Below are 25,420 nucleotides of genomic sequence, written 5' to 3' on the forward strand. Positions count from 1 at the left end.
TCCGTCTTCCCAGGAAATTTTCAACCAATTGATCAAATTCAAGATTTAACAATTTACAGTCATGAAGGAAGGCTAGCCAGCACATTAGCAAGGGTCTTTGAAAGAACTCAAAAAATAACGAAAGAATCTCACACAAGGATTAATTATAAAAGTAGAAATACTCTACTTGTGTCCAGTAAAAGAAATGAAATTGAAGAAAGAGAGATGAGACTCTTGGTAGAATTTGAATCAGCATTCTACAACTTATCTGGACTTTTAGAAAAGCTCCCTGAAGGGATAAAGAGGAATCTCTGCTATTTGATAAAAGACAGAGAAGACCACAAGTGCCAGCTATGTGCCTCAGAGTTATCTGAAGAAAGCAATAATGAAACGGAATCAACTGACATGATGAAGGAAGAAGACAATACATCTGACGGTCACATGATAAAAGAAGAGGACAGCACATCTGAAGCATCTCTCAACATTATTGCATAGTGACGTAAGCACTTAGGTCATAGAGCACCAACAATGTAGCTGGTGAAAGAGAACAAACAATGACGTAAGCAATGACGTCATAAGAAGGGTAAGGATGGGAATTGTCCATCAAACCCAACTATTATAAATAGGCTGCTTAGGCAATTGTAAAGGCATCAGACAATAGGAAGCAGGAGGCTAAGAGTACTCATATGCTAGGAGAGCAAGGAGGAAGCTGCCGAGGCGATTCTATAGTCTGAGGAAGAATCCCCTTAGGGAAAAATAGTTCTAAACTCCCCTCTGGAGTTAGTATCTACAATCTCCCCTCTGGAGATAAAAACCCCTTATGTAAAATATACTGAATAAAGGAAGTTTTTCTCCAGAAAGGTACATCTTCATTCTAGTCGTTCAATTATGAATTATTTAGAAAGTTTAGAATTAACAGAAGAATCTGATTATTATAGATTAACTGCTTTATTAGATAATGAAAAGCAGGCTGTTCTAAAAACAGAATTAAATCTCAAATCAAATGAAAATTTTAATAAACAAAATCTTTTAAAAGAAGTTTTTAACAGAAAAAATATAATATACTATGGAAAAATTCAACTTGAAGCTCCTATAAAAATAAAATCTGCCAATGGAGAACTTGAAATAGCTTTGATAAATAATGAAGAATTGAGTAAACAGATTGAGAAAATTAAGGATCAACAAAAAAGATCTAAAATTGGATGGATTCATATTAATTAAATCTACATATATGAAAGGAATTAATTCACCAATAAGTTTAACAATCTGTGACAAAAGAATTACTGATGACCCAATAGATCAAATAATTGGAATTGTTCATGGAAATTTGGCAAACGTAAATGTTAAATTTAATGCCTATCTTGGATATGCTATACCTTTATCAACTGAAAATTTTGGAAGATCTGTAAGTTTGGCTTATAAATTTCATAGAAAGAATCTAATGGAACAAGATGATGAACCATTTTCAATTACATATGCAATAAATTATGCTTTAACAAATAGCCATCATAGTATAATATTTAAAAACAGAGAAAGAATTTATGTCGATGAATTATTTCAGAAAATTGTAAAAACAGAAATACCAAAATATAAAGCTATTGAAAACTCAGTTCTATTACTAAAAGAACCATCAGAAAAATTGGTTTCATCAAATTTTCAAATAAGAGAATCTAAAATTAATAGTCCCTTAAGTTTATCTAAGTTAAAGATTAAAGAAGAAGATTCTGAAATAAAAGAATTAACAAAAAAGGTCAAAAAATTAAATAAAACCCTAAATACTAAATTATGACAATAAATAAAGAAGAAATATATGTAACTTATCAAAATAAGAAACAAGAGCTCTTTGAAAGAGAAAATCGTTTGAATTATTTGCAGAGCATTTAAAGCTCTAAAAATAATCTATGACAAGTTAAAAAGAGAAGTTGAAGAGTTAGAAAAATTAATAGAATCTCTAGAAAAAAGTGATGAAGCAATGATAGAATTTGTAGAAATTCTAAAATAAATAATGAAGCATACAAAAATTGAAAGACCAGAAAATAAAATAAAAAGAAAAAGAGCGAAAAAATTAAAAAGTAAAATAAAGGAGTATAAAAAGGAATTAAATAATCTTCAGATCGAAATTGATGACCTTATAATAAAAAGGATAGAAATAAGAATAAATATAAACAAGTTGGAGTTAAACTTAAAAAATTTATAAATGCCTGAAAAACCATATTATGACTTAAAAGAATTAAAGCTGTTAAAAGAAAAAATGGAGAATGAGGTTGAAAAATTAAAAAGATATTTAGAAACAACGGAAAGTGTAGAAATAAAAGAAGTTTTTGAAAATTTGAAAAAATATATTAAAGAAAAAGACAAACAGATAAAAGATTTTATAAACAATAATTCATGCAAAAAAGAATATTATAAACTAAAACAAGATTAAAAAACTATAAAAATGAAATCAGAATTATAAATACTAGTAATAATACCAATTTTCAACATCTTTAAATCTATACACATTATAAACATAAAAGAGTTAAAAATTGGTATCAGAGCCAAGTTAACGATTAAGGGTAACACTTTCTCTTTAAGCAACACTTTTAGTGATACACTTTTAAACCAAATAAAAACAAAAATCTGTAAATCTGTACCAAAATGCATCTGTATACTAGATGGACCTTAAACGAAGACTAGACGTAGAATTAAAAACTTGTAATGCACTCAATCCATATATACCTATATATAATAATATAAACTTAGGTTGCCTGCTTATTCCCAACATATATTTAAATATTATATATAAATCTCAGCTCATATTTCATCATTATATATAAACAGTTTCATAGTATTGTATTGAACTTGACTAATTCAACACAGAATGAATTTTTATAATGGGTTTATTTAATTATAACAATTAGGTATTAACTAAATCTGATGAGAAGAATTTCATGAATTTCTCGACAAGTGTTCAATTGACTCCAACAGAATATTAAACAGGTTTTAGTCTTGAAAAACCTTGTACAATTGCAATTAATTCTAGAGAAATAAAAATTTCAAAACGAAGTTAACTATAGAAGCCTCACGTGCGTATGATTCCACCGATTTCGTTCGTTTTTATCTTATGATACATTTTATTAGAAATATAATTATTCATATAATTTTTTTATAATTAAAACTTTTATAATAAAAAAAGTCTAAATATCAATTCTTGTTGTTTTTCAAAAAATGAAAAAAAAAATCAACATTAGACCTAAAAAAATGGAAAAGAAAAAAGTTTTTCTAAAATCTATTCAAAAAAAAAATTGTATAAAAAAATATATTAAAAATATAATTATTCATATATTTATCTTCCCTCATCAACTTAAAATTTAAAAAAAAAATTATTGAAAGAGTTAAAAATATTTCACCTCATCGATATGAACATCTAGAAGTCATAAAAATTATTCACAAATATAACTAAAGTATTATCACATGGTATATGACGGATCCTCTTATAATTAATTAATCAATTAATTTTGAAACTCCATCATTAGAGATAGAAGTTGGTCTAAACTCTCTTCCCCGTAAAAGAAAAGATATTGATAATCAACTTTGCCATTTTATTAAGTAATCAACTTTTCTTCGGGATCTTTTACCTGTGTGTGATAACAATATTAATAATTACTATTAATTGGAAAATATTATTATTCATGCATTACATTGCAACAATAATGATATAATATTTACCTGGAACAATATTGCTCATGTATATTTAAAGAAATATTTTTGGTAAGTAATTTTTAATATTTTTTATTATCATTTAACTAGCACAAATTTTAAATTATTTTTAAATAAATAAATTTTATTAATTTATGTGTATTAAACTTAAAAAATAAAAATATAAATTATATTTATTTATGTATATAAATTCTGATAAATATAAATACAAATTATATATTTTTTATATATAAAATTTTTATAAATATAAATATAAATTATTATTAATTAAATATTAAAAAACAATAATAATATTTATTAGTCACATAAGATTGTTCATATTTAAATGACCTAGTTTTCTTATCCCAATATTCTAAAATATGTTCTCCTTCGTTAAGCTAGCATGTAGTGGTTAATAAATATTAGAGTAAAATACCTAGATAAATCAAATGCATCATAAAATTATTTGGATCATCCAAAATGAAAATTGATACCTATATCATTCAAAGTTTAAATTTATGTAAATCAAATTATGTTAATTCAAATTACAATTTGTAGCAGAAAATCGAATTAAGTAGAGTAGATTTAGTAAGTAACGTTGTATTTAGAGTAAATCGAAATAGGCTATTTTGATTTATGCAAGTATGGGATAAATTGAATTAAGTGAAATAGATTTAGCACATAGTTTTACGAACCCATAATATTTTGAATTAGGCTTGTTCAAATTAGCCAATAGTTTGTGTGCCCATAGTAAATTGAATTAGGTGGTTTCGATTTATCCTATACTAAATCTAACCAACCTAATTCGATTTACCCTTCAACAACGTTAACGCCTCTATATAAATCTAGCTTGCCTATTTCGATTTATATGTGCATTGTCTCTATATAATTCGAATTCACTTCATTCGAATTACAATTTACCACCCATACCCCACTAAATCCAGAGAAAGCGATACAGCCAACCTTGATGGGAGACGTCCCGGACCGAATCTATTGCTTGGATGAAATCGCACATATCGCTGGCAGTGTGCATGAGGAGGTTAATAATATAAAATATTTATTTTGGTGCCCTTTTATTTGTTTATTGTAAGAAATAAAGAAACTATGTTTTAGTTTTGCTTAAATCAGTTATATCTAGTTTATTAGCATAATTAGAATGTGTAAACATGAAGTATTAGTTAGAGTTTTGATTTAAGGGTTGACATGTGTTAGAAGCTATTTATTAATACTATACTGTTTAGAACATGAATATTATATTTGATAGAATATGTAGATCTTAAACGCGGTAATAGTATTGATAGAATGATGGTAGTGTGTTAAAGTATACCAATAAAAAATAGATGTCAGAAAAGAGATTATGAGAGTTTAATACAAGTATGGTTAAGGTAAAAATATAATAAAAAATTCGTCTTAGATAATTTATTTTTGGTAAAATTTTTGGATTGTAAAAGTATTTTTTTTCATGCACACAGTCCCAACGCTGCATCTCGAGTATGAGGAGGCAGCACGATATGCTGTTAGACAAGAGGATCATGCCGTACGTCCAAATAGCGGGGCTGGCCCATCTCCCAAACACATCATCGACTATCGCTACAGTATCAACCCATTTTCCCTCACGAGTGCGGTCCAGATCAGCAGCGAAGGACGGGGAGGCCACCAAACCTGCATGAGTCTCAATTACGGGCAGAGATGAAGAGGCACCAATAAGCCTCAAACTCTACCAGGCGGTCGTGGCTGAAGGCAGAGGAATGCGGTTAATTAGAACCTCCTGTGCTAGAGATTACATCTACAAGCTTGGCCAACAGCTCACGGGTCCTCACCTCCGAAAATTGTTGACGACAATGGAACAAAATTTTTAAATTTTCATCGCTGCCTATGATAAATGAATCATACTTCACATCATCCCGCAAAACCGAGATCGAACTTCTGTGGGTATTTTCCCCTCTAATAAGTAGTAATACATTCTTTTATAAATAAAGAAAAAGTATAGGTAGACAATGAGAATACTAATTAAATAATGTGAATAATAGATATATCAGATGTTTAATTTAATAAGTATGCAGATGATTATGTTCACTATTTTTAATTGGATGGTTATTTCTTTTGATTCGATATACTCATGCACAGTTAATAATGGCTGGATGTTCAATTCACTAGGTGTACAAATAGTTATCCTAATATTAAGATTTAGAAGATAATTTGGAATAGAATATTTTTTTTACGTTATTGGGTCAATTCTAAAATCTATTATTCACGTTATTTACAAAAATTATTATTTACCTAGTAAAATCGTAAGTAAAAATGTGCTTTCATCTTTTGCATATGGCAGATGAAGTTGCTTGTTATTACTCATCCAAACATATATTAATTTTTGTATACAGTATAAAAGAGTTTTCATTTTTATAAAGATCAACCATTCTATCAAATTATTAGGATTATTTTTAAATAATATTTTTTATTAAGTAAGACGTAATACACTATTTATTAATTAAATAAATCTTAATTTTTATTTATTATATTTATATTAATAATTTAAATTTAAAATTTAAAATTTAAAATTCAAAAAGCGTTTAGCTCTTAACTTTTTTTCAAGCATTTGGCATTCGCCATCAAATTAAAACTCCAAAAATGATATACACGTTAAGGATATCACGTCATAAAAAAAAAACACCAAAAAGTTCTTCATATGATATATATAGAACACAAATTTATTAATAAGCACTTATGCTCAATTTACATAAATATTAATATATAAAAGCACAATTGAATATATAATAATAAAAGGAAAAATCTAGGGACTAATAATTTTTGTGTTTTGTGGCCAGCACTTAACCATAAAAAAAAAGTGAGTGATCTCTTACTATTGGATGTAATCTCACACCATTAAAAAAACTATTAATGACTAATTAATGGTTATAAAACACAAAAATTACTGGCCCCTAGAATTCCTCGTATTAGAATGTGAAATTCATTATTGAAAGTGTCCTGCCTTCTACTTCCTCCGCCATCAAAGAAACTAATAAGGATATTGAATAATAACATGACCATTTTATTAATCCATCAAATTTCCTATTGTCATCACGTATTAAAACAAAATTAATTCTTTTTAAGATTCTTTTACCTGCGTTGTAACAAAGTATCATTAATCGTTAAATAACTTTATATCTTTTCATAAGTCATTTAGATCATGAATTCATCATGATGAATAATTATCAGGTTTGATGATGATGATTCATAGCGAAGTTACAAATCATTTACTCCTCAAAATAGTTATATAAAAAAATTTACACTATAATGTACATCGTAATTAAACTCTCCCTAAGTCTTAATAATTAACCGTAAAAAAATAAAATTGTTTATAAACTTTTACTGATGACACACCTATCTATGTTAGGGTTGTTACGAATACTTCAAACTAAAGTATATATAGTATAGTATATATCAAAAAGTCCAAAGTCTATATAAAAAAAAAATCAAACTAAAAAAGCAAAAGAGAGAAAAGGGAGAGGGAGGGGCATGTTACCAATATGCCATGGCGTGTAATAAAATATGCATAAGTGCGTGTTTGTGTTGATCTTATTCAATAGTGGAAAGCGTGTGTCACTTAGTCTAAACTCCAAACACACCCCAAAATAACAAAACTAACGTATTTTGATTCATATTTGTTTAATTGTTTTACCCATTCCCCTTCCGTCCCCTTTGACGGTTACAAGTCTCCATTTTTTTCAACTCTTTATCTTCAATGGTCAATATTCAAAATATATCATATCATCTCACACACACACTAACTATTACAAATTAAGAGTTTAATTGATGAGTTTTATATTATCGTTTAATCATATATATATTCTTTTAAATGATTATTTATGTCGTTAATATATAAAATATTTTTTTTTACATAATAATATCTAATTGAATATGCATTAAAATTTAATTCTTAAATTAAAACTAACCAAAAAATATATAAAAAATATCCATTATGTGTCTTACTCTTCTTCAATTTGAATGCTTCTGGTTAGAATATTTCTTAATTCTTTTCTGTTCTTTTGGGTTATGGTCTAACCTTTGAACACACATTGTATGAAAGCAAAGACCCATGACTCTCAACTTATATAGCTACCAAAAAACACACACACATGAGATACATGACATATATGATATATCTACAGGTGTATATATATAAAGAGAGAGACAGAGAGAGAAACACCAACTATCCCAAATTGCAAGACCCATCAAAATATTCTTGCAAAGTTTCAAACTTTGATCATCAAATAGCACAGAACCAATAAAAAAAACAAAGAAGCACCATTGCTACTACTATTTCTAGCTTGATTTCTATTATCAAGTTGGTTGTGTTTGAACCCTTTGAGATGGTGCTAGGTTGGAGTAGAAGGAGGAAGAACAACAATCACAAGGCTAATGGAAAACCAAGCATGGAGCTAGTGATTCCAAACCATTTCAGGTGCCCAATTTCCTTAGACCTAATGAAAGATCCTGTGACATTATCAACCGGCATAACATACGACAGAGAAAGCGTTGAAAGATGGTTTGATGATGGGAATTTCAAGTGCCCTGTCACAAACCAGATTGTGAAGAACTTTGACATGATCCCAAACCATTCTCTGAGGATGATGATCCAAGATTGGTGTGTGGAGAATAGGCAGCATGGTGTTGAGAGGATCCCAACACCAAGGATCCCAATTAGCCCAACCGATGTCTCTGATCTTCTTCTGCAACTTAAGGAATCTTCACTGCGCTTGGAACAGTTTACTTGCCTTGAATTGATTCAGAAGATGGAGAGATGGGGTGCCGAGAGTGAAAGGAACAAGAGGATTATAGTTGATAATGGAGCACCAGCTGCATTGGCATCAGCATTTGATTCATTTGCAGGTAAATAAAATAAACCCTTTCATGCATTAATAGTAGCACTTCATTTTATATCTTTTCATGAGTTTAATTTTCATGCCAGTGTAAAATGTTTTATATAGTCGTGTAATCATATTTGTTGTTTCGGATGACCATTCACATGGTCAATATAAAAAATAATCATTTTTGCTTATGTGATATTATGTAATTGGATGCATGTGTAGAACTACTTTACGCATCAAAATTAAATTCATCTTTTTCAAGTTACATGACCAACTTGGATTCTTATTTGTGCAGGTGATTCGGTTGAGAGAAATGTGGGTGTTCTTGATGAGATCCTTTCAGCACTGAAATGGATGTTCCCACTTCAATTGGAGGCTCAGAAATCATTGGGGTCCATTGCATCATTGAGCTGTATGGTTTGGTTCTTGAAGCACCAAGACCTCCCTGGAAAAGAAAAATCCATTGTTGCATTGAAGGAGCTTCTCTCCTTTGGTGACAGTAATAATGTTGAGGCACTTTCAAAGATTGAAGGGGTCAACGAACTCTTGGTGGAATTGGTCAACAAGAGAATTAGTCAAACAATAACAAAGAACTCACTGAGGGTGATCTGGTACATGGTTTCATCATCAAAATCTGAATGTGGTGAGAAGATGAAGATTTCATTTGTGGAGTTGGGTTTTGTGAATACCCTTTTGGGAGTCCTAATTGATTCAGAAAAGAGCATTTGTGAGAAGGCTTTGGCAATCTTTGATTGTCTTTGTAGCAGTGAGAAAGGGAGAGAAAGTGCTCTTGGGAATGATCTAACTATTCCTGTTTTGGTGAAGAAGGTTCTGAGGATTTCTTCACTCAGCACTGATTACTCTGTGTCTGCAATATGGAAGATGTGCAAATTTGGAGAAAGAGGTGATGAAGAAGGGAAGGTTCTTGTTGAGGCTCTTCAAGTTGGTGCATTCCAGAAGCTTCTCTTGGTTTTGCAGGTTGGTTGTGGTGATTCCACAAAGGAAAAAGCCACTGAGCTTCTCAAGTTGATGAATCCTTATAGGGCTGAATTGGAATGCATTGACTCTGATTTCAAGAATCTTAAGAGATCCTTCTAACACTTTTCATACACAACAATACATAGAAAATTAGACAAATTTTATCTCAAAGATATCATTTGTTTCTGTCTATGTTTGTCACATTTTTTTTAAAACAAAAATAATTTACCAAACATTAAGTATCTCTGAAACACCTCTTTGAACCAAAAGTTTGCTTTAGGATTGCCATTGATTTTATGGATTAAATGCATGGATCTGTGTAGTTTGTATCATAGGATTCAAAGGATTATAGATAGGGAACATAGAGAAAGATTATTCTTTTTGTATATTGTAATAATTACGCTAAAATATTATATTAGTCTCCAATGTTTGAGCAAAGTCCTAATTTGGTTATTAAGTTTCTTTCAGTTTCGAAAAATTTTGAACGGGTTCAATGTTGTCTCACCGTTAAATTTGATATGAATAATTAACATATTGAAGAGCTAATAATATTTTATTTTAGAATATAACTAAATCAATCTATTAATGATCACTAATATAAGTTTTTTCTTTGATTCTAGAATATTGATGATTGATTGCTAGAATTTAAAATTTGTTTACAAGCAAGAGATCGAAAAAAGAGATATTGCAAAAAGTTTTAGTTGTGTTTTTCTAATACAAAACAAAAATCTACTAATCTTCTAAATTCGGATCAATTGTCCCAGATCAAAAAATAAGTATTCGCTATTAATATGTCTGAGCTAAAATTAATTGAGGTGGATAAAAACGGTTGCCTAACTTACTAAAAAACTCTTTTATGCCTTAATAATCATGTTATTAACGTTTACATTATTTACTTTATTAATTCTTTGTGTTTAATTATAGGATAATATTAAATTTATTTAAAATTTTTTATGATAAAAATAAAATATTTTTAAAATATTAAAAACTAAATTAAAATTATTTAATTTAAACGTTAAAAATTAAAATAGTATTTTATCTTCATAATTATCCGTAGTAAGATGAAGTTTGATATATATCAAAATGTGTTTGTGCGTGTACTTGAATATTCCCAAAGGAAGATTATCGAGTTTGAACTTTGAACCCCCAAAACAGGGCTCCTACTGTGGGGGTGAAAAAATGAGAATGCAGGCGTAAATATATTTGGTAAAGTTTTTATTTTTTAAAAATAATTTATAAAAGTTAGTTTTTAAAAAGTAATTATTTAAAAATTATAATATTAATATTTAATAAATTATTTTTTAATGGATTAGGTACGATTTTAGTCTTTAAAGTATATGTCGAAAATTTTTTATGTCTCTAATTTTTTTTTTATACAAAATCGTTCTTAAGATTTGAAATTAAGTTTTAAAATTATCATTTTTACTCAAATCTTAAAATTTTGGACCAAATTACTCATAAAAAAAAATTATATAAAAAAAAAAGAAATATAGTGTTTCTGTTCCTGAAAAGGGGAAGAAGAAGAGGGTAAGAAAGAAGAAGAAGAAGTTGTTCATGATCCACTTCTGTCTCTGTTTCTGTCCCTACTTCCGTACGATTTTGGTCCCTAAGATAAGGATGATTTTAAAACTAAGTTAAACCTTAAGGACGATTTTATATGCAAAAAAAGATTGGAAGCGAAAAAAATTTTCGACCTATACCTTAGGGATTAAAATCGTACTTAACATAAACTAAATTAAAAACGACTTTTAATAAGTATAAGCAATAATAATTTTATTTGGTAAAATAATTTTTAAAATTTTAAATATTATAATAAATATAAATATAAGAATTAAATTTAAAAACTAATTAACATATGATGTTATATTAGACTTTTTAATTTCAATAAATATAATTGTACAAATTATCTTTAAAAAGATCTACTTTAGGCAAGCACGGACCCATGCTTATGAATGGGGGCACTTGCCCTCAGTGTCTTTTGATATTTTTAAACCAATATATATATGCCTCCATTTTAAATTTTAAATGACCCAACTACAAATAAATTAAGCTCAATTATTAAAAGTCTAAGCCCATTTTTATCGTTTTATGATTTTGATTATTAGTTAACCTTATTAAATTTAGTCTTCTTCTGTTTTTAAATCTCAGCCGTCTAATATAACTATGCAAGCAATTCAGCAATTAATTTGAATGAAGAAAGTATGAGGGTAGTATAAAGGTTCAACAACTAGAGAAATGAACCAATTCACATGACAGATAACATAATTGAGAGGTAGAGTTGAGGAAAGGAGAGCTTCCTGCAGCAGAGAAGAAGGGAGAATTGGTCAGAATGGCCAGAAGTAAGAATTAGCAAGAGAAGGGGAATTTCAGAAGGAGAGAGGGTCAGAGCTTATAAATTCCATGCCATTCCTTTGGTGCCTTTCTTCCTATATATTTGTTGTCATTCCAGGGGCGTTCATTGCTTCCATTTTGCTAGTTGAGTTGTTATGCCAGCTGTCCCATTTCTCTTTCCTTCTATCAACAGTCCCCCCGTTCAAATTGACCTTGCCCTCAAGGTCGAAGTTGGGATGCATCTGCTTCATATCTTCATAAACTTCCCAAGTGGCATCCTCCACAGGCAAAGCTTGCCACTTGATCAATACCTCTTCATGCCAGCGGTTATCCTTCTTGACCATACGGTGTCCTAAGACTAGTTGAGGTTGCAATTCGAGGCCCTGGCCATCCAGCAACAATGGTGAAGGAATGCTGGATTCTGGGGTCTGCCGGTACACTTCTTAAACAATGACACATGGAAGACTGGGTGGATTTTAGCAGTTGTCGGGAGCTGCAACTTGTATGCAACTTTTTCGATTTTTGCGGTTATTGGAAATGGGCCAAAATAGCGCATGCTAAGTTTTTTATTCCTGCGCAACGCCACCGATTGTTGTCGATACGGTTGGAGCTTCACATAAACCAAATCACCCACTTGAAACTCCAATTCGCTGCGCTTCTTATTAGCCTTCAGTTTCATGTGAGCTTGTGCTCATTGTAAATGGCTCCGAAGGGCTGTCAGCACATGGTCACGCTGCTGGAGGAGTTCTTGTACCGCTGGTAGGTCCGTGGCCTCAACATTGTAACGAATAATAGGAGGGAGATCTCTCCCGAATAGGGCCTTGTATGGAGATATACCTGTAGCTGAATGGACTGTGGTATTATAACTAAATGCCGCCCAAGGCAGTAAATTGCACCAAGCCTTCGGGTTCTGCTGAGTATAGCAGCGTAGATACATCTCGAGACATCTATTGAGGACCTCGGTCTAGCTATCAGTTTGCAGATGCCAGGCAGAGGCTTCGAGCCAACTTGATGCCCTGTGCATTGCACAAGTGTTCCCAGAATTTGCAAGTAAATACCTTGTCTCGGTCGGAGATGATGGACTAGGGAACCCCATGGATGCTAATGATGTGCTTGATGAAAGCATCAACGACCTTAGAAGCTGAGAAGTCTGATGGAAGGGGAATGAAATGAGCAAATTTTGAGAGACGATCGACCACCACCATGATTGTCGCAAAGCCATGAGATGGGGGAAGACCGGAAATAAAGTCCATGGAGATATCTTGCCACACATGGGAAGCAATGGGGAGAGGCACTAAGAGGCATGGGGTTGGGCGGGTGGAGTACTTTGCCTGTTGGCAAATGGCACAAGATGAGATGTATTCCTTGATAGAAGTTGCCATGTGTTTCCGAAAGAATTGACTTGCAATTCTAGCCAAGATTTTCTGAATACCCGATGTCCACTGAAGAACTGAAGATTGATGGTTTAGAGGTTATAGAAACTCTCGTTGTAAGTATAGTTACTAAACCAAGCAATCAACCTTTCTTACAAACGTTTTGTTTGTCGCAAGTAACAAACCCCTTTAAAATTGATAACCGAGTATTTAAACCTCGGGTCGTCTTCTCAAGGAATTGCAGGGAGGTGTTCTTATTATTGGTTATGGAGATTGTAAATTGGGGTTTTGGATCAAGGTAAAAAGTTAGTTAAGTAACAAGTAAAATAAAATAAAATAATAATAATAAAATAAACTCTTGGCAAAGTATGAAGAACTGGAAGTCCTATCCTAGTTATCCTTATCAATTGTGATGAGAATTGGATTCTTCCCCCACCTTATTAACCTCTAACTATGAAGGTAAGTTAAGTGGACAAATTAATTCGAATCCTCAAGTCCCAGTCTTTCCTTGGGAAAAATTAGAGTTATTGGATCTCGAAGCAATTCTTGAAGAATTCCAATTTTCAGTCAACAATGAGTTTGATAACTCAAGAGTTACCAATGACTCAACCAAAGCCAAAAGAGAAAAATCCAAATTATTTATATAATAAAAAGGAGCAATCATAAGTCTGAAATACCTCAAAATATATTAAATAGAAAATAAATCTAAACATAGAGAGTCATAAACAAAATTGAGAAAAGAAATAAAAGAACATTGAACCTGGGATTGAGAGTCACTCCTAAAACTAAGAGAAGTCCTAAATCCTAAATCTAAGAGAGATGAGAGAACCTCTCTCTCTAAAAATTACATCTACTCCTAAAATTGTGAATGTGAAAGCTTCCTTATGAATGGATGCATTCCTCCACTTTATAGCCTCTAATCTGTATTTTCTGGGCCGAGAACTGGGTCAGAAACAGCCCAGAATTCGCTGGTCTCGAATTCAAATGCGCTGATTTCCGTCACTGCGACGCGGCCGCATGAATTACGCGGTCGCGTCGCCTAGCGTCAGGGGAAATATAATATATTATATATCAAATCGAAGCCCCGGACGTTAGTTTTCTAAAGCAACTGAAACTGCGTCGTTTGGACCTCTGTAGCTAAAGTTATAGCGGTTTGAGTACGAAGAGGTCAGGCTGGACAGCTTAGCAACTTCTTCATCTTCTTGTATTCCTTCCACTTTTGCATGCTTCCTTTCCATCCTCCAAGTCATTCCTGCCCTATAATATCTGAAAACACTTAACACACATATCAAGGCATCTAATGGTGATAAGAGAGGATTAATAATAAGCAAATATAAGATCAAAGAAGCATGTTTTCAATCAAAGCACAAAATCAGGAAGGGAATATAAAACCATGCAAATATTATGAATAAGTGGGTAAAGAGTTGATAAAATTTACTCAATTGAACACAAGATAAACCATAAAATAGTGGTTTATCAACCTCCCCACACTTAAACACTAGCATGTCCTCATGCTAAACTCAAGAGAAGCTATAAAGGTGAAGAGGAATGGTAGGATGTATGAAATGCAATCCTATCTATATGAATGCAACTACATGCAAAATATTTCTACCTACTTAGTTTAAAAGTAAACAAGTTCTTCAAGACAAATACAAACCAATTTTCACTAATTCAAATCGTACAATAAAAAGCAAGTAAACTTGTAAGAAGACAGCTCATGAAAGCAGGGAACATAGAATCAAGCATTGAACCCTCACTGGTAGTGTATATCACTCTAATCTCTCAAGTGTATAGGGTTATTCACTCTACTCTTCTCTAGTCATGCTTTCTAAACCTTGTTCTTCATCTAACCAATCAACAAATATTTAATGTACCAATGCAAACATCATGAAGTCTTTTCAAGGTTGTAATGGGGCTGAGTTAAGGGTAAGGATATATGTATGGCCAAGTGAGCTATAATATGAATCTTTAATTAACCTAAGCTCTCACCTAATATACATATACTCTATATACTTTTAAATTCATGCCTAGCTACCCATAATTCCCACTTTTGTATAATTCCCATACTCATGTACCAAATTTTTCTTTAATTTTTATCACATGTGCATTGATCTTTTATTAAACTTAATATTGGGGTAATTTTGTCCCCTTATTTACTTATTTATTGAGTATTTTTGGATTTTTCTCTTTTTTCTCTTTTTTTTCTTTTTTTTTTTTTGGTAGAGAAACAAACATAACTTATCAATGCACATGGATTTTCTATTATTTTTCTATTTTGATTTTTCATGAGTAGGTTCCCAAATTCCTGATATTCAAATAAATTAGAAACATTATATTTTTCCTTTATTAACCCATGTTCCCACAGTTTCCCCATACTTAATTAACACACTATCTTAAACTAACCAAAGATTCAATTGGGATATTTAATTATTTTTCTGCTTTAAGGCTAGTGATATGGTAAAATACAGAACAAGAGGGGGTTAAAAGGCTCAAAGTGGCTGACAAGGGTGACTTAAAGGGTAGGCTTATTTGGGATAAGTGAGCTAAAATCAAATAATGGCCTCAATCATATGCAAACATGTAAATACACTAAATAATGGACATATAGGTTGGAACAAAATATAGATTACAATCATAGAGAAGGGAACACACAGGAATAAAATATTTATGGTTAAATAATGTAACTATGTAAATAAGCTCAAAGTCTCACAGGTTGTGTGTTCTTTGACTCAAAAACCATGTTCCAAATACAACTTCAAACAAATTTAACACATAAAAATTTTTAAAAATTTTTATTTAAATTAGTGAATTTTTTTCAAAAATAGGATCTTAAAAAGAGATTTATTATTTAAACCAAGTAGTAACTAAATGCACAAAATCAAATAAATATGCAATCAAATATGCAGATGCAACAATGAACAAATAAAGAAAATAAGATTATTGGTGTTGAAAAGAAAGTACTAACCCACGGAGATCGGTATCGACCTCCCCACACTTAAAGATTGCACCGTCCTCGGTGCATGCTGAGATGTGCGGGTGGACGGGTTGCTCCAACTGACGCTTGTAGATGGAGGTGCCTTAGTTGGAGATCTCTTGGTTCCTTTCCTTGCTGGTGTCTTGTCAGTGGCCTTCTCTTTTTCTTTCTTGGCACCCATGCCTAAGGAAGAAGAAAAGAGGAAGAGTGTAAAATATAAAAAACTAAGACTGGAAGGGAGGAAATTTCAAGTAATAAGGAATGTCAAAGGAAAGATGATAGCCCAACTACATGGTAGCTACAACATGTAGGAAAGACAACAATAAATATCAAAAAGGGGAAATTCAAAATAATAAGATGCAAGAGGATAAAAACATGCAAATAGCAGGCATGAGAAGTATAGCTCAAGCATCAAGTAATAAATGTGCTAAATTAAAGAGCATGTGTAATGATGACAATTGTGAATGATAATCCCAAATACATGTGGAGCACAAGTGTTGTGAAAAAGAGGCATGCAAGTGAAAGAATAAAATAAAATAAGATTTAAAATGCCATAAAAGCTTTTTCACAAATGCAGGGTGTGCAAGTTAAAATAGGAATGAAAATAATGTAATCCAAATATATATGAGAGCTATGGATAAATGTCAATTGTCAAATCTCTCCTCAGAATAGCCACATGCTCAAATAAATTAAGGCACTTATCCAAATAAAACTCCAACACCAACATAAAAATGCATGAAAAAGAATTGAAAAAAAAAAGGAAAGAACAAATAAATGCATTAAATTAAAGGGATGGAAGAGTAGAAGGGAAGAAGAAGAGAAAGAAAGAAAGAAGGAAAGATAGAAGAAATAAGGATTAGAAGAGAAAAGATAAGATAATTGGCACTAATCTGGATAGGTTGTGCGACGCTGGCAACGCGGTCGCGTGGGTGACGCGGTCGCGTGGTGCGCAATAAGGTCAGACGACGCGGACGCGTGGGGCACGCGATCGCGTGACTTGATTTGTGCTAGTGGCACGAGTGCAGCCTCGCGGTCGCACAACTCTCTGTTTGAAACTTGGTATTGCCAAAATCCAGGGTGACGCGGTCGCGTGGTTGACGCGATCGCGTGAGTGGCCATCATGGGGATATGACGCGGACGCGTGAGGCACGCGTTCGCGTGGTGAGGCTTGGGCTTCCAGCCCAACTCCAGCTCAACTTTCGGCCATGCACCTGGTTGACGTCGATTTTCAGGTCACGCGGCCGCGTGGGTGACGCGGTCGCGTGGGAGGCCATTATTCCCAGGTGACGCGGACGCGTGGGGCATGTGTCCGCGTGGGTAGAATTGTGCCATTGGCACGCCTCCAGCCACGCTCCAGCGTGACTCTCTGTTCGTTTTTATTTTTCTCCCCTCTCCTTGCGACGCGGACGCGTCGCTGATGCGGTCGCGTCGCGTGGCATTTTTTTTATAATATGAAAAATGAAGAATGCACTGTTAATATGAATGTGATGCAAAACTCCAGGTTCAATATAATAAAATAAAATAAAATAAAACTAGAAAACAAATAAAACTAAATAAAAATAAAAAAGGAACAATCATACCATGGTGGGTTGTCTATCACCTAGCACTTTTAGTTAAAGTCCTTAAGTTGGACATTGGATGAGCTTCCTGTGTTATGGTGGCTTGTGCTTGTACTGATCCAGGAATCTCCACCAATTTTTGTGATTCCAATGGCCTCCGGGATCCCAAACTAAGCATGTAAAGCCCTTAAGAAGCTTCAAACAGATTCTTAGGCTCCCGGGATGACAAATGCCAGAACAGATTCCAGGATCCCAAACTTTACTTTTACACCCATTTTTGTCTCGATCTGCATTTTCCAACCGGGTGAAAGGTGATCTGAATTCTCACTGCAGCGACCAAACAGCTTCCTAGACCCATTCAGTTGAGCTTTATACCAACCTTTGCGTTTGAACTTAAAGCTTCCAACCATGATGAACCTTGCAGGATAATTCTTACCACTAGCCATCTTCCTCTTACTCTTAATATCATAAAGAGCTCTAAGTTGACCATCCGTCTCCAGTAGCCCATATTCAAGTGGGGTTAGAAAGCTAAGGGATATGAATTTTACCCACTTGAATGTTGTGAAGGATGATGGCAACTTAGGGGGAGGTGTTTTTAATGAAATTACAAGCTCCACTCCCTTGTGCTCTTCTCTGATAATTACCACCTCTTTGCAAGCTTCTTCAATTTCAACCTCTTTCTCTTGGCAGCTTTCTTCCAATTCAATCTCCTCTTCATTGCTTTCCAAGGGCATGGGAGGTTGTGCTTCTTCTTCTTGAATCTCCATCTCTTGATCAACCTCTTCCAAGTCTTCAACTGTGATATGCCTTGGGGGTTGTACACCCTCCTCAGCATCAATTTCAAACGTCTTGGAAGGGGGTTCTATGACTGGACTTTTCCATGGAGGTTCTGCATCTCCTAAGTCTTCAACCCACTCTTCTTCTTGAATAATGACAGCTTCTTCTACTTGTTCTAGTACGAATTCATTCTCTGTCTTATCCACTGGAGTTTTTGGTATCTCCTTCATGCTACGCTCTTCGTTAGACTATTCACATGGGGCTGTGGCTGATCCTTGTGTATTTGAGCGCCTAGAAACCCATTGAATTACTACTTGCTCCAGTTGTCGAATGGTTGCCTGAAATCGATCCATTGTTTCCTTGAAACGATCCTGTGTCTCTTGATGCACTCGGCTTTCATAAATAAGATCATAGTGCTCTTGGATTGATGGATATGGAGATGATGAATATTGAAGTGGTGGTTCTTGTGAGTAATTGGGTTGGAATTGGGGTGGTTCTATATATGGTTCATATGGCTCATAAGGTGGTTGGTATGGTGGTTGAGGGTTAGGGTCATATGGAGGTGAATGGCGGAAAGGGGCTTGTGAGTTCGGTGGTCCAAAGTTATGTTGAGGAAAGGGTTCATAGGCATATGGTGGTGGTTATTGATAGTCCATTGGAGGTGGTTGTTGCCATGAGGGTTGATTAAATCCTTGTGGCTCCTCCCATCTTTGATTCTTCCAACCTTGATGCCTGTTCTCATTATAGTTTCCATTCCTAACAACAACATTGGAATCAAACTTGAAACCAGAGGGGTGAGAATTCATAGTAATTAATAAAAATTAAAAACAAAAATAAATAAACAAGCAAAAGAATTTTTTTTTTTGAAAAATATTTACAATAACCAATAATAAGGCACACGTTTGCAATTCCCCGGCAACGGCGCCATTTTGAAGAACTGAAGATTGATGGTTTAGAGGTTATAGAAACTCTCGTTGTAAGTATAGTTACTAAACCAAGCAATCAACCTTTCTTACAAACGTTTTGTTTGTCGCAAGTAACAAACCCCTTTAAAATTGATAACCGAGTATTTAAACCTCGGGTCGTCTTCTCAAGGAATTGCAGGGAGGTGTTCTTATTATTGATTATGGAGATTGTAAATTGGGGTTTTGGATCAAGGTAAAAAGTTAGTTAAGTAACAAGTAAAATAAAATAAAATAATAATAATAAAATAAACTCTTGGCAAAGTATGAAGAACTGGAAGTCCTATCCTAGTTATCCTTATCAACTGTGATGAGAATTGGATTCTTCCCCCACCTTATTAACCTCTAACTATGAAGGTAAGTTAAGTGGACAAATTAATTCGAATCCTCAAGTCCCAGTCTTTCCTTGGGAAAAATTAGAGTTATTGGATCTCGAAGCAATTCTTGAAGAATTCCAATTTTCAATCAACAATGAGTTTGATAACTCAAGAGTTACCAATGACTCAACCAAAGCCAAAAGAGAAAAATTCAAATTATTTATATAATAAAAAGGAGCAATCATAAGTCTGAAATACCTCAAAATATATTAAATAGAAAATCAATCTAAACATAGAGAGTCATAAACAAAATTGAGAAAAGAAATAAAAGAACATTGAACCTGGGATTGAGAGTCACTCCTAAAACTAAGAGAAGTCCTAAATCCTAAATCTAAGAGAGAGGAGAGAACCTCTCTCTTTAAAAATTACATCTACTCCTAAAATTGTGAATGTGAAAGCTTCCTTATGAATGGATGCATTCCTCCACTTTATAGCCTCTAATCTGTATTTTCTGAGCCGAGAACTGGGTCAGAAACAGCCCAGAATTCGCTGGTCTCGAATTCAAATGCGCTGATTTCCGTCACTGCGACGCGGCCGCATGGATCACGCAGTCGCATCGCCTAGCATCAGGGGAACTATAACATATTATATATCAAATCAAAGCCCCGGACGTTAGCTTTCCAACGCAACTGGAACCGCATCGTTTGGATCTCTGTAGCTAAAGTTATAGCCGTTTGAGTGCGAAGAGGTCAGGCTGGATAGCTTAGCAACTTCTTCATCTTCTTGTATTCCTTCCACTTTTGCATGCTTCCTTTCCATCCTCCAAGTCATTCCTGCCCTATAATATCTGAAAACACTTAACACACATATCAAGGCATCTAATGGTGATAAGAGAGGATTAATAATAAGCAAATATAAAATCAAAGAAGCATGTTTTCAATCAAAGCACAAAATCAAGAAGGGAATATAAAACCATGCAAATATTATGAATAAGTGAGTAAAGAGTTGATAAAATCCACTCAATTGAGCACAAGATAAACCATAAAATAGTGGTTTATCATCCACCTAACGGTGAATCGTGGAAGTGCCGCATAATGTGTTCACCAATGAAGAATTGGTTGGGATGATAATGCGGTTGTCCCAATACCAGAGCCCTTGCCTGTTGCGCAGCCGGTCTAAGGATACTGCTGACCCAGATAATTCTGATTTGGGGTCAAAATCTCTGAGGCCCTGTCGGATTTGAGCCATCAACTCACTCTCCATAGTAGTCAAAGACATAAAGGCACGAGATAAGCCATCTGCACCTTGATTCTTGGATCCTTTCTTATATTCTATTGAAAAATTATAGCCCAACAGCTTTGACATCCACCGTTGTTGCTCTGGAGTTTGAATGGTCTGTTGTTGCAGCTCCCGCAAGCTTTTATGATCTGTTCGAATAATAAACCTATTGCCAATAAGGTAGTGGCGGAACTTGGCCACAGCCGAAATGATGGCATGCATCTCCCGAGCGTAAGCTGACCAGTTTTGGTTGGAAGTAGGGAGTTTTCGGGAGAAATATGCAATAGGGTGGTTGTCTTGGCTGAGGATAGCACCAATTCCGGTCCCCAAAGCATCGGTTTCCAACACAAAGGGTTTCGAGAAATTCGGTAGTGCCAGCACCGGCGCTGTTGTAAGTGCATATTTAATGTTGATGAATGCATCGTTGGTGGCCGCAGACCAAGTGAAGGTGTCCTTCTTTAGTAAGTCTGTGAGCGGCGTAGCCAAGGTTGCAAATTGGCGGATGAACTTTCTATAGTAACTAGCAAGGCCCAAGAATGCATGAAGTTGCTTCACCGAGGTTGGCACATGCCATTCCCTGATAATTGTGACCTTTGAACCGTCCACCTGGACCCTATTTCTCGATACTACATGTCCCAAGTAATCAATGCTCTGCTGCCCAAAGGAACACTTTGACAACTTAGCGAAGAGGGTGTTCTCCTGAAGAATGGACAAGACATGCTTCAAGTGTTGCAAATGAGAATCCCAATCAGGACTATAGACGAGTATATCATCGAAGAAGACTAGCACAAACTTCCTTAAGACCGTCGCAAAAATGGAATTCATGAGGCTTTGGAAAGTCGCCGGTGCATTAGATAACACGAATGGCATTACCAGCCATTCGTATAATCCCTAGTGTGCCCGGAAAGCTGTCTTATGACGATCATCTTCGCGGACCCTGATTTGGTGATAGCCCGATCGGAGGTCCAATTTGGAGAAGAATTGCGCTCCAAAGAGCTCGTCCAATAATTCGTCGACGGTTGGCATGGGAAATGAGTCTTTTATGGTCACAGCGTTGAGAGCCCAATAGTCCATACAAAAACGCCATGTCCCGTCTTTCTTCTTAACTAACAAGACTAGGGACGAAAAAGGGTTGGTGCTGGGCTGCACCACGCCTTCTGACACCAACTCAGCCACAATACGCTCAATCTCGGCTTTCTGGCTATGTGGATACCGGTATGGGCGCACTTTGACCGGGGAGGAGTTGGGAAATAGGGTGATACTATGGTCATGGGTACGCGGTGGCGGGAGGCTGTGAGGGATCTGAAACACTGCAGTGAAGTCGGTTAGAAGTGAGGCCAGTTCAGGTGGCATGGTGGAGAAAAAATCCAATGGAGAAGGAACAGGGGTCCCGAGCGGCTGGGCTTGAAGAGTGTATAATTCAGTAATAGCAGACACTGAGAGGAGACGCCGGAATTGGCTAAAGTGAGCCTGGGTTGGACCTTGCCACTTCTTGCCTTGTAGGGTGACTAACCGATCCCCAGCCAAGAATGTGATGAATTTATCATTGTAGTTGACCAAGTGAGTATCTAGTGTCTCCAACCAACTGTCACCCAAAACCAACTCCTTTGAAGTAATTGGCAGCACAAAAGCTAATATATAGAGAGTGTGACCTTGGATGGTGACTGGAACATTGCGCACTTCACCTTCACAGTGTAGTAAGGCACCGTTGCAGACCTCCACTGCAAATTTTGGGGCTGCAAAGATGGGGAGAGCAAGCATAGTTGAGAGGTCAGGGTGGATGAAGTTGTCAGAACTGCTGCCATCCATGAGAATCCGAAGTTGTTTCCCTGCAATAGAGCCAGTGAACTGAATCGACTTCCTAGAGGGTACTCCTGACAAAGCATTAAAGGATAAGTGGTGAGGTTCCTCCGTGGTGGAATCCTTATCAGGGGTGGAAACGGGTGGGCTAAGGGGCTCCTCTGGCGAGTCTTGGTCCGGTGGGAGTTCCTCCACTGACTGGATGATGAAGTAGTGTTTGGAAGAGCATTTGTGGGAGGGGGAGAATTTTTTGTCGCAAGTAAAGCACAAACCCTTGTCATGGCGAAATTGAATCTCAGCGGGGGAGAGTTTACGGATGGGATTTGATTTGGGCGGGGTTGGGAGGAGCGGGGGTGCTGAAAGCGTGCATCGGGTTGGGGTTGGGGTGTCCGCGTGGGCGTTGCTCGCCAAAGTGAAAGGGGGTTTCTGGGAGTGAGTGAGGAAAGGCGTGGCTGGGGTTCAAGATCTGGATGAGGCTGGGAAGAACTTCTCGTCGAATAACTTGGCCAGGGCGACCGCCTGTAGCAATGAATTCGGTGAATGCGATTTGACTTCGCGTTTCAGATCTGGGTGTAACCCACCGACAAAGCAGTCAAGAAGAAGAGCATCATCCATACTGTATGCCCTTGCGGCAAGATCGGTGAAAGTGTTGAAGTATGTGGTGAATGTGGAGGATTGTTTCAACTTCAGCAAATCCTCGCGGGGGTTGTCGAACTGGGACGGGCCGAACTGGATCTGCATCACGGTGGATAAGGTGAACCAATCTTGGATCGGGCTTGTTCTTTCGAGCAATTGAAACCAGGACAGAGCCTTGCCTTCCAGGCTCACGGCAGCGAGGTCAACCTTCTGGTCCTCCAGGATGTCGTGGATCTTGAAGAAATGGTCTGCTCGATAGATCCACTGGAGAACATCATCGCCGCCGGAGAAACAGGAAAACTCAAGCTTCACGTGTCGTGGGGGCGCGAAGATCGAGTGCGGCTGATTTGCCGACACCGATCCCTCCGCACGTTGAGCGGCATGGGCTTTGAGTGAAGCCAAGGATTGATTGATGGCAGCAAGTTGTTCCTGGTGGGCCTCGGAGCGTTCGGATAGTTTGTTGATAGCGGCTTGCATTGTTTGCAGCCGAGTATTGTCGGCCATGAAAATCACAACGAGAGCACCAGTTGATATAACTATGCAGGCAATTCGGCAATTAATTTGAATGAAGAAAGTATGAGGGTAGTATAAAGTTTCAACAACTAGAAAAATGAACCAATTCACATGACAGATAACAGAATTGAGAGGTAGAGTTGAGGAAGGGAGAGCTTCTTGCAACAGAGAAGAAGGGAGAATTGGTCAGAATGGCCAGGAGTAAGAATTAGCAAGAGAAGGGGAATTTCAGAAGGAGAGAGGGTCAGAGCTTACAACTTCCATGCCATTCCCTTGGTGCCTTTCTTCCTATATATTTGTTGTCATTCCAGGGGCGTTCATTGCTTCCATTTTGCTAGTTGAGTTGTTATGCGAGCTGCCCCATTTCTCTTTCCTTCTATCACCGTCACTCATTTATTCTCTTAAACCCTTTTCTTAGTTTCATATTTTCAACCTTCTTTTTCTATTCCTTGTCTAGTGGTCATCTTCTCTTCATCAAAAGGTAAATTTTAAATTCTCTATTTTGTTTTATATAGCTCTCTATGACTCTATGTATCTTTCAATTTCATTGTTTCTCTTTTTGATATTTTCAATTGCAAATATTAATTCAAACAATTATAGTTTAGGTATTAATCTATTTTTTTATTCTCTTCATGAATTTATATATTTTATTTTATTCTCAATTTAGTGATCCTTATTATTTATTTATTTATCTTTCGTTCTATTCTATTATATGTAATTATATTGCATATAAATTTTTAAAGTGAATTGATCAATTTACTAATTTAGAATATATATTTTTATTTTTAGAAATAGTAATGGAAAAATATTTCAAAAGAAAGCTACCACTAGAATTTGAAGTCACTCCATTAGTCTCTTCAAATAAAAAGAAGTTCTTAGAATTCAATGTGAAAAGTCTGGTAGCCGGATGATTGTTTGGTTACATATATAAAAAGAGAGACATTCAATCAAGTTAATAATGAAACAATTATTCAACACTTTCAAAATATGAAAACAAAAAGAGACGTACCTTCAAGATTTAAAGCGAAGAACGTTAGCAGCTAATGTAATTTTTGATTTTTTTGTATTAGAATAATTAATGTGCACTTTTATATTTTTAAATTTAAATTAATATATATTTTAATAGTAATGTGTATTATTTTTGTCTTCCAACATAAATTTTTTGGATCCGTCATTGAGTCTTTAAGTACTTTTTTTTAAAAGTATTCGTATCTTTTAAAAGTTACAAACACATAATTTTTTGAATTTACCAAATACAAAATGAAAAATTTATAAAAAAACACAAATATTTTTTCAAAAATTTTTATTAAACTAAACTTAACAAAGATAATTCTAATTCATGGTTTTACTTATAACTATGCTCGATGTAGATTAAAAATCAGTTACTAAATATAAAA

General features: G+C 34.8%; 1 protein-coding gene across 1 annotated transcript; it reads left to right on the top strand.

Annotated features, from left to right (window-relative positions):
* The first annotated feature begins 7,507 nt into the window (after positions 1 to 7,507).
* Positions 7,508 to 9,941, top strand: LOC112750882 (U-box domain-containing protein 21). The gene is made up of 2 exons (XM_025799799.3): positions 7,508 to 8,547; positions 8,821 to 9,941. The coding sequence occupies exons 1-2, from the start codon at positions 8,028 to 8,030 to the stop codon at positions 9,621 to 9,623; spliced, it is 1,323 nt and encodes a 440-aa protein (XP_025655584.1). The 5' UTR covers positions 7,508 to 8,027; the 3' UTR covers positions 9,624 to 9,941.
* Positions 9,942 to 25,420: the final 15,479 nt, after the last annotated feature.

The sequence above is a fragment of the Arachis hypogaea genome, chromosome 15 (genome assembly GCF_003086295.3).
Source record: "Arachis hypogaea cultivar Tifrunner chromosome 15, arahy.Tifrunner.gnm2.J5K5, whole genome shotgun sequence".
Classification (NCBI taxonomy): domain Eukaryota; kingdom Viridiplantae; phylum Streptophyta; class Magnoliopsida; order Fabales; family Fabaceae; genus Arachis; species Arachis hypogaea.

What these genes read in the sequence shown, in the direction of transcription:
- LOC112750882 (XM_025799799.3), top strand. Translation starts at nt 8,028, where the DNA reads ATGGTGCTAGGTTGGAGTAGAAGGAGGAAGAACAACAATCACAAGGCT. An exon ending in AGCATTTGATTCATTTGCAG is followed by an intron (nt 8,548 to 8,820) that starts GTAAATAAAATA and finishes TTATTTGTGCAG; the next exon opens with GTGATTCGGTTGAGAGAAAT.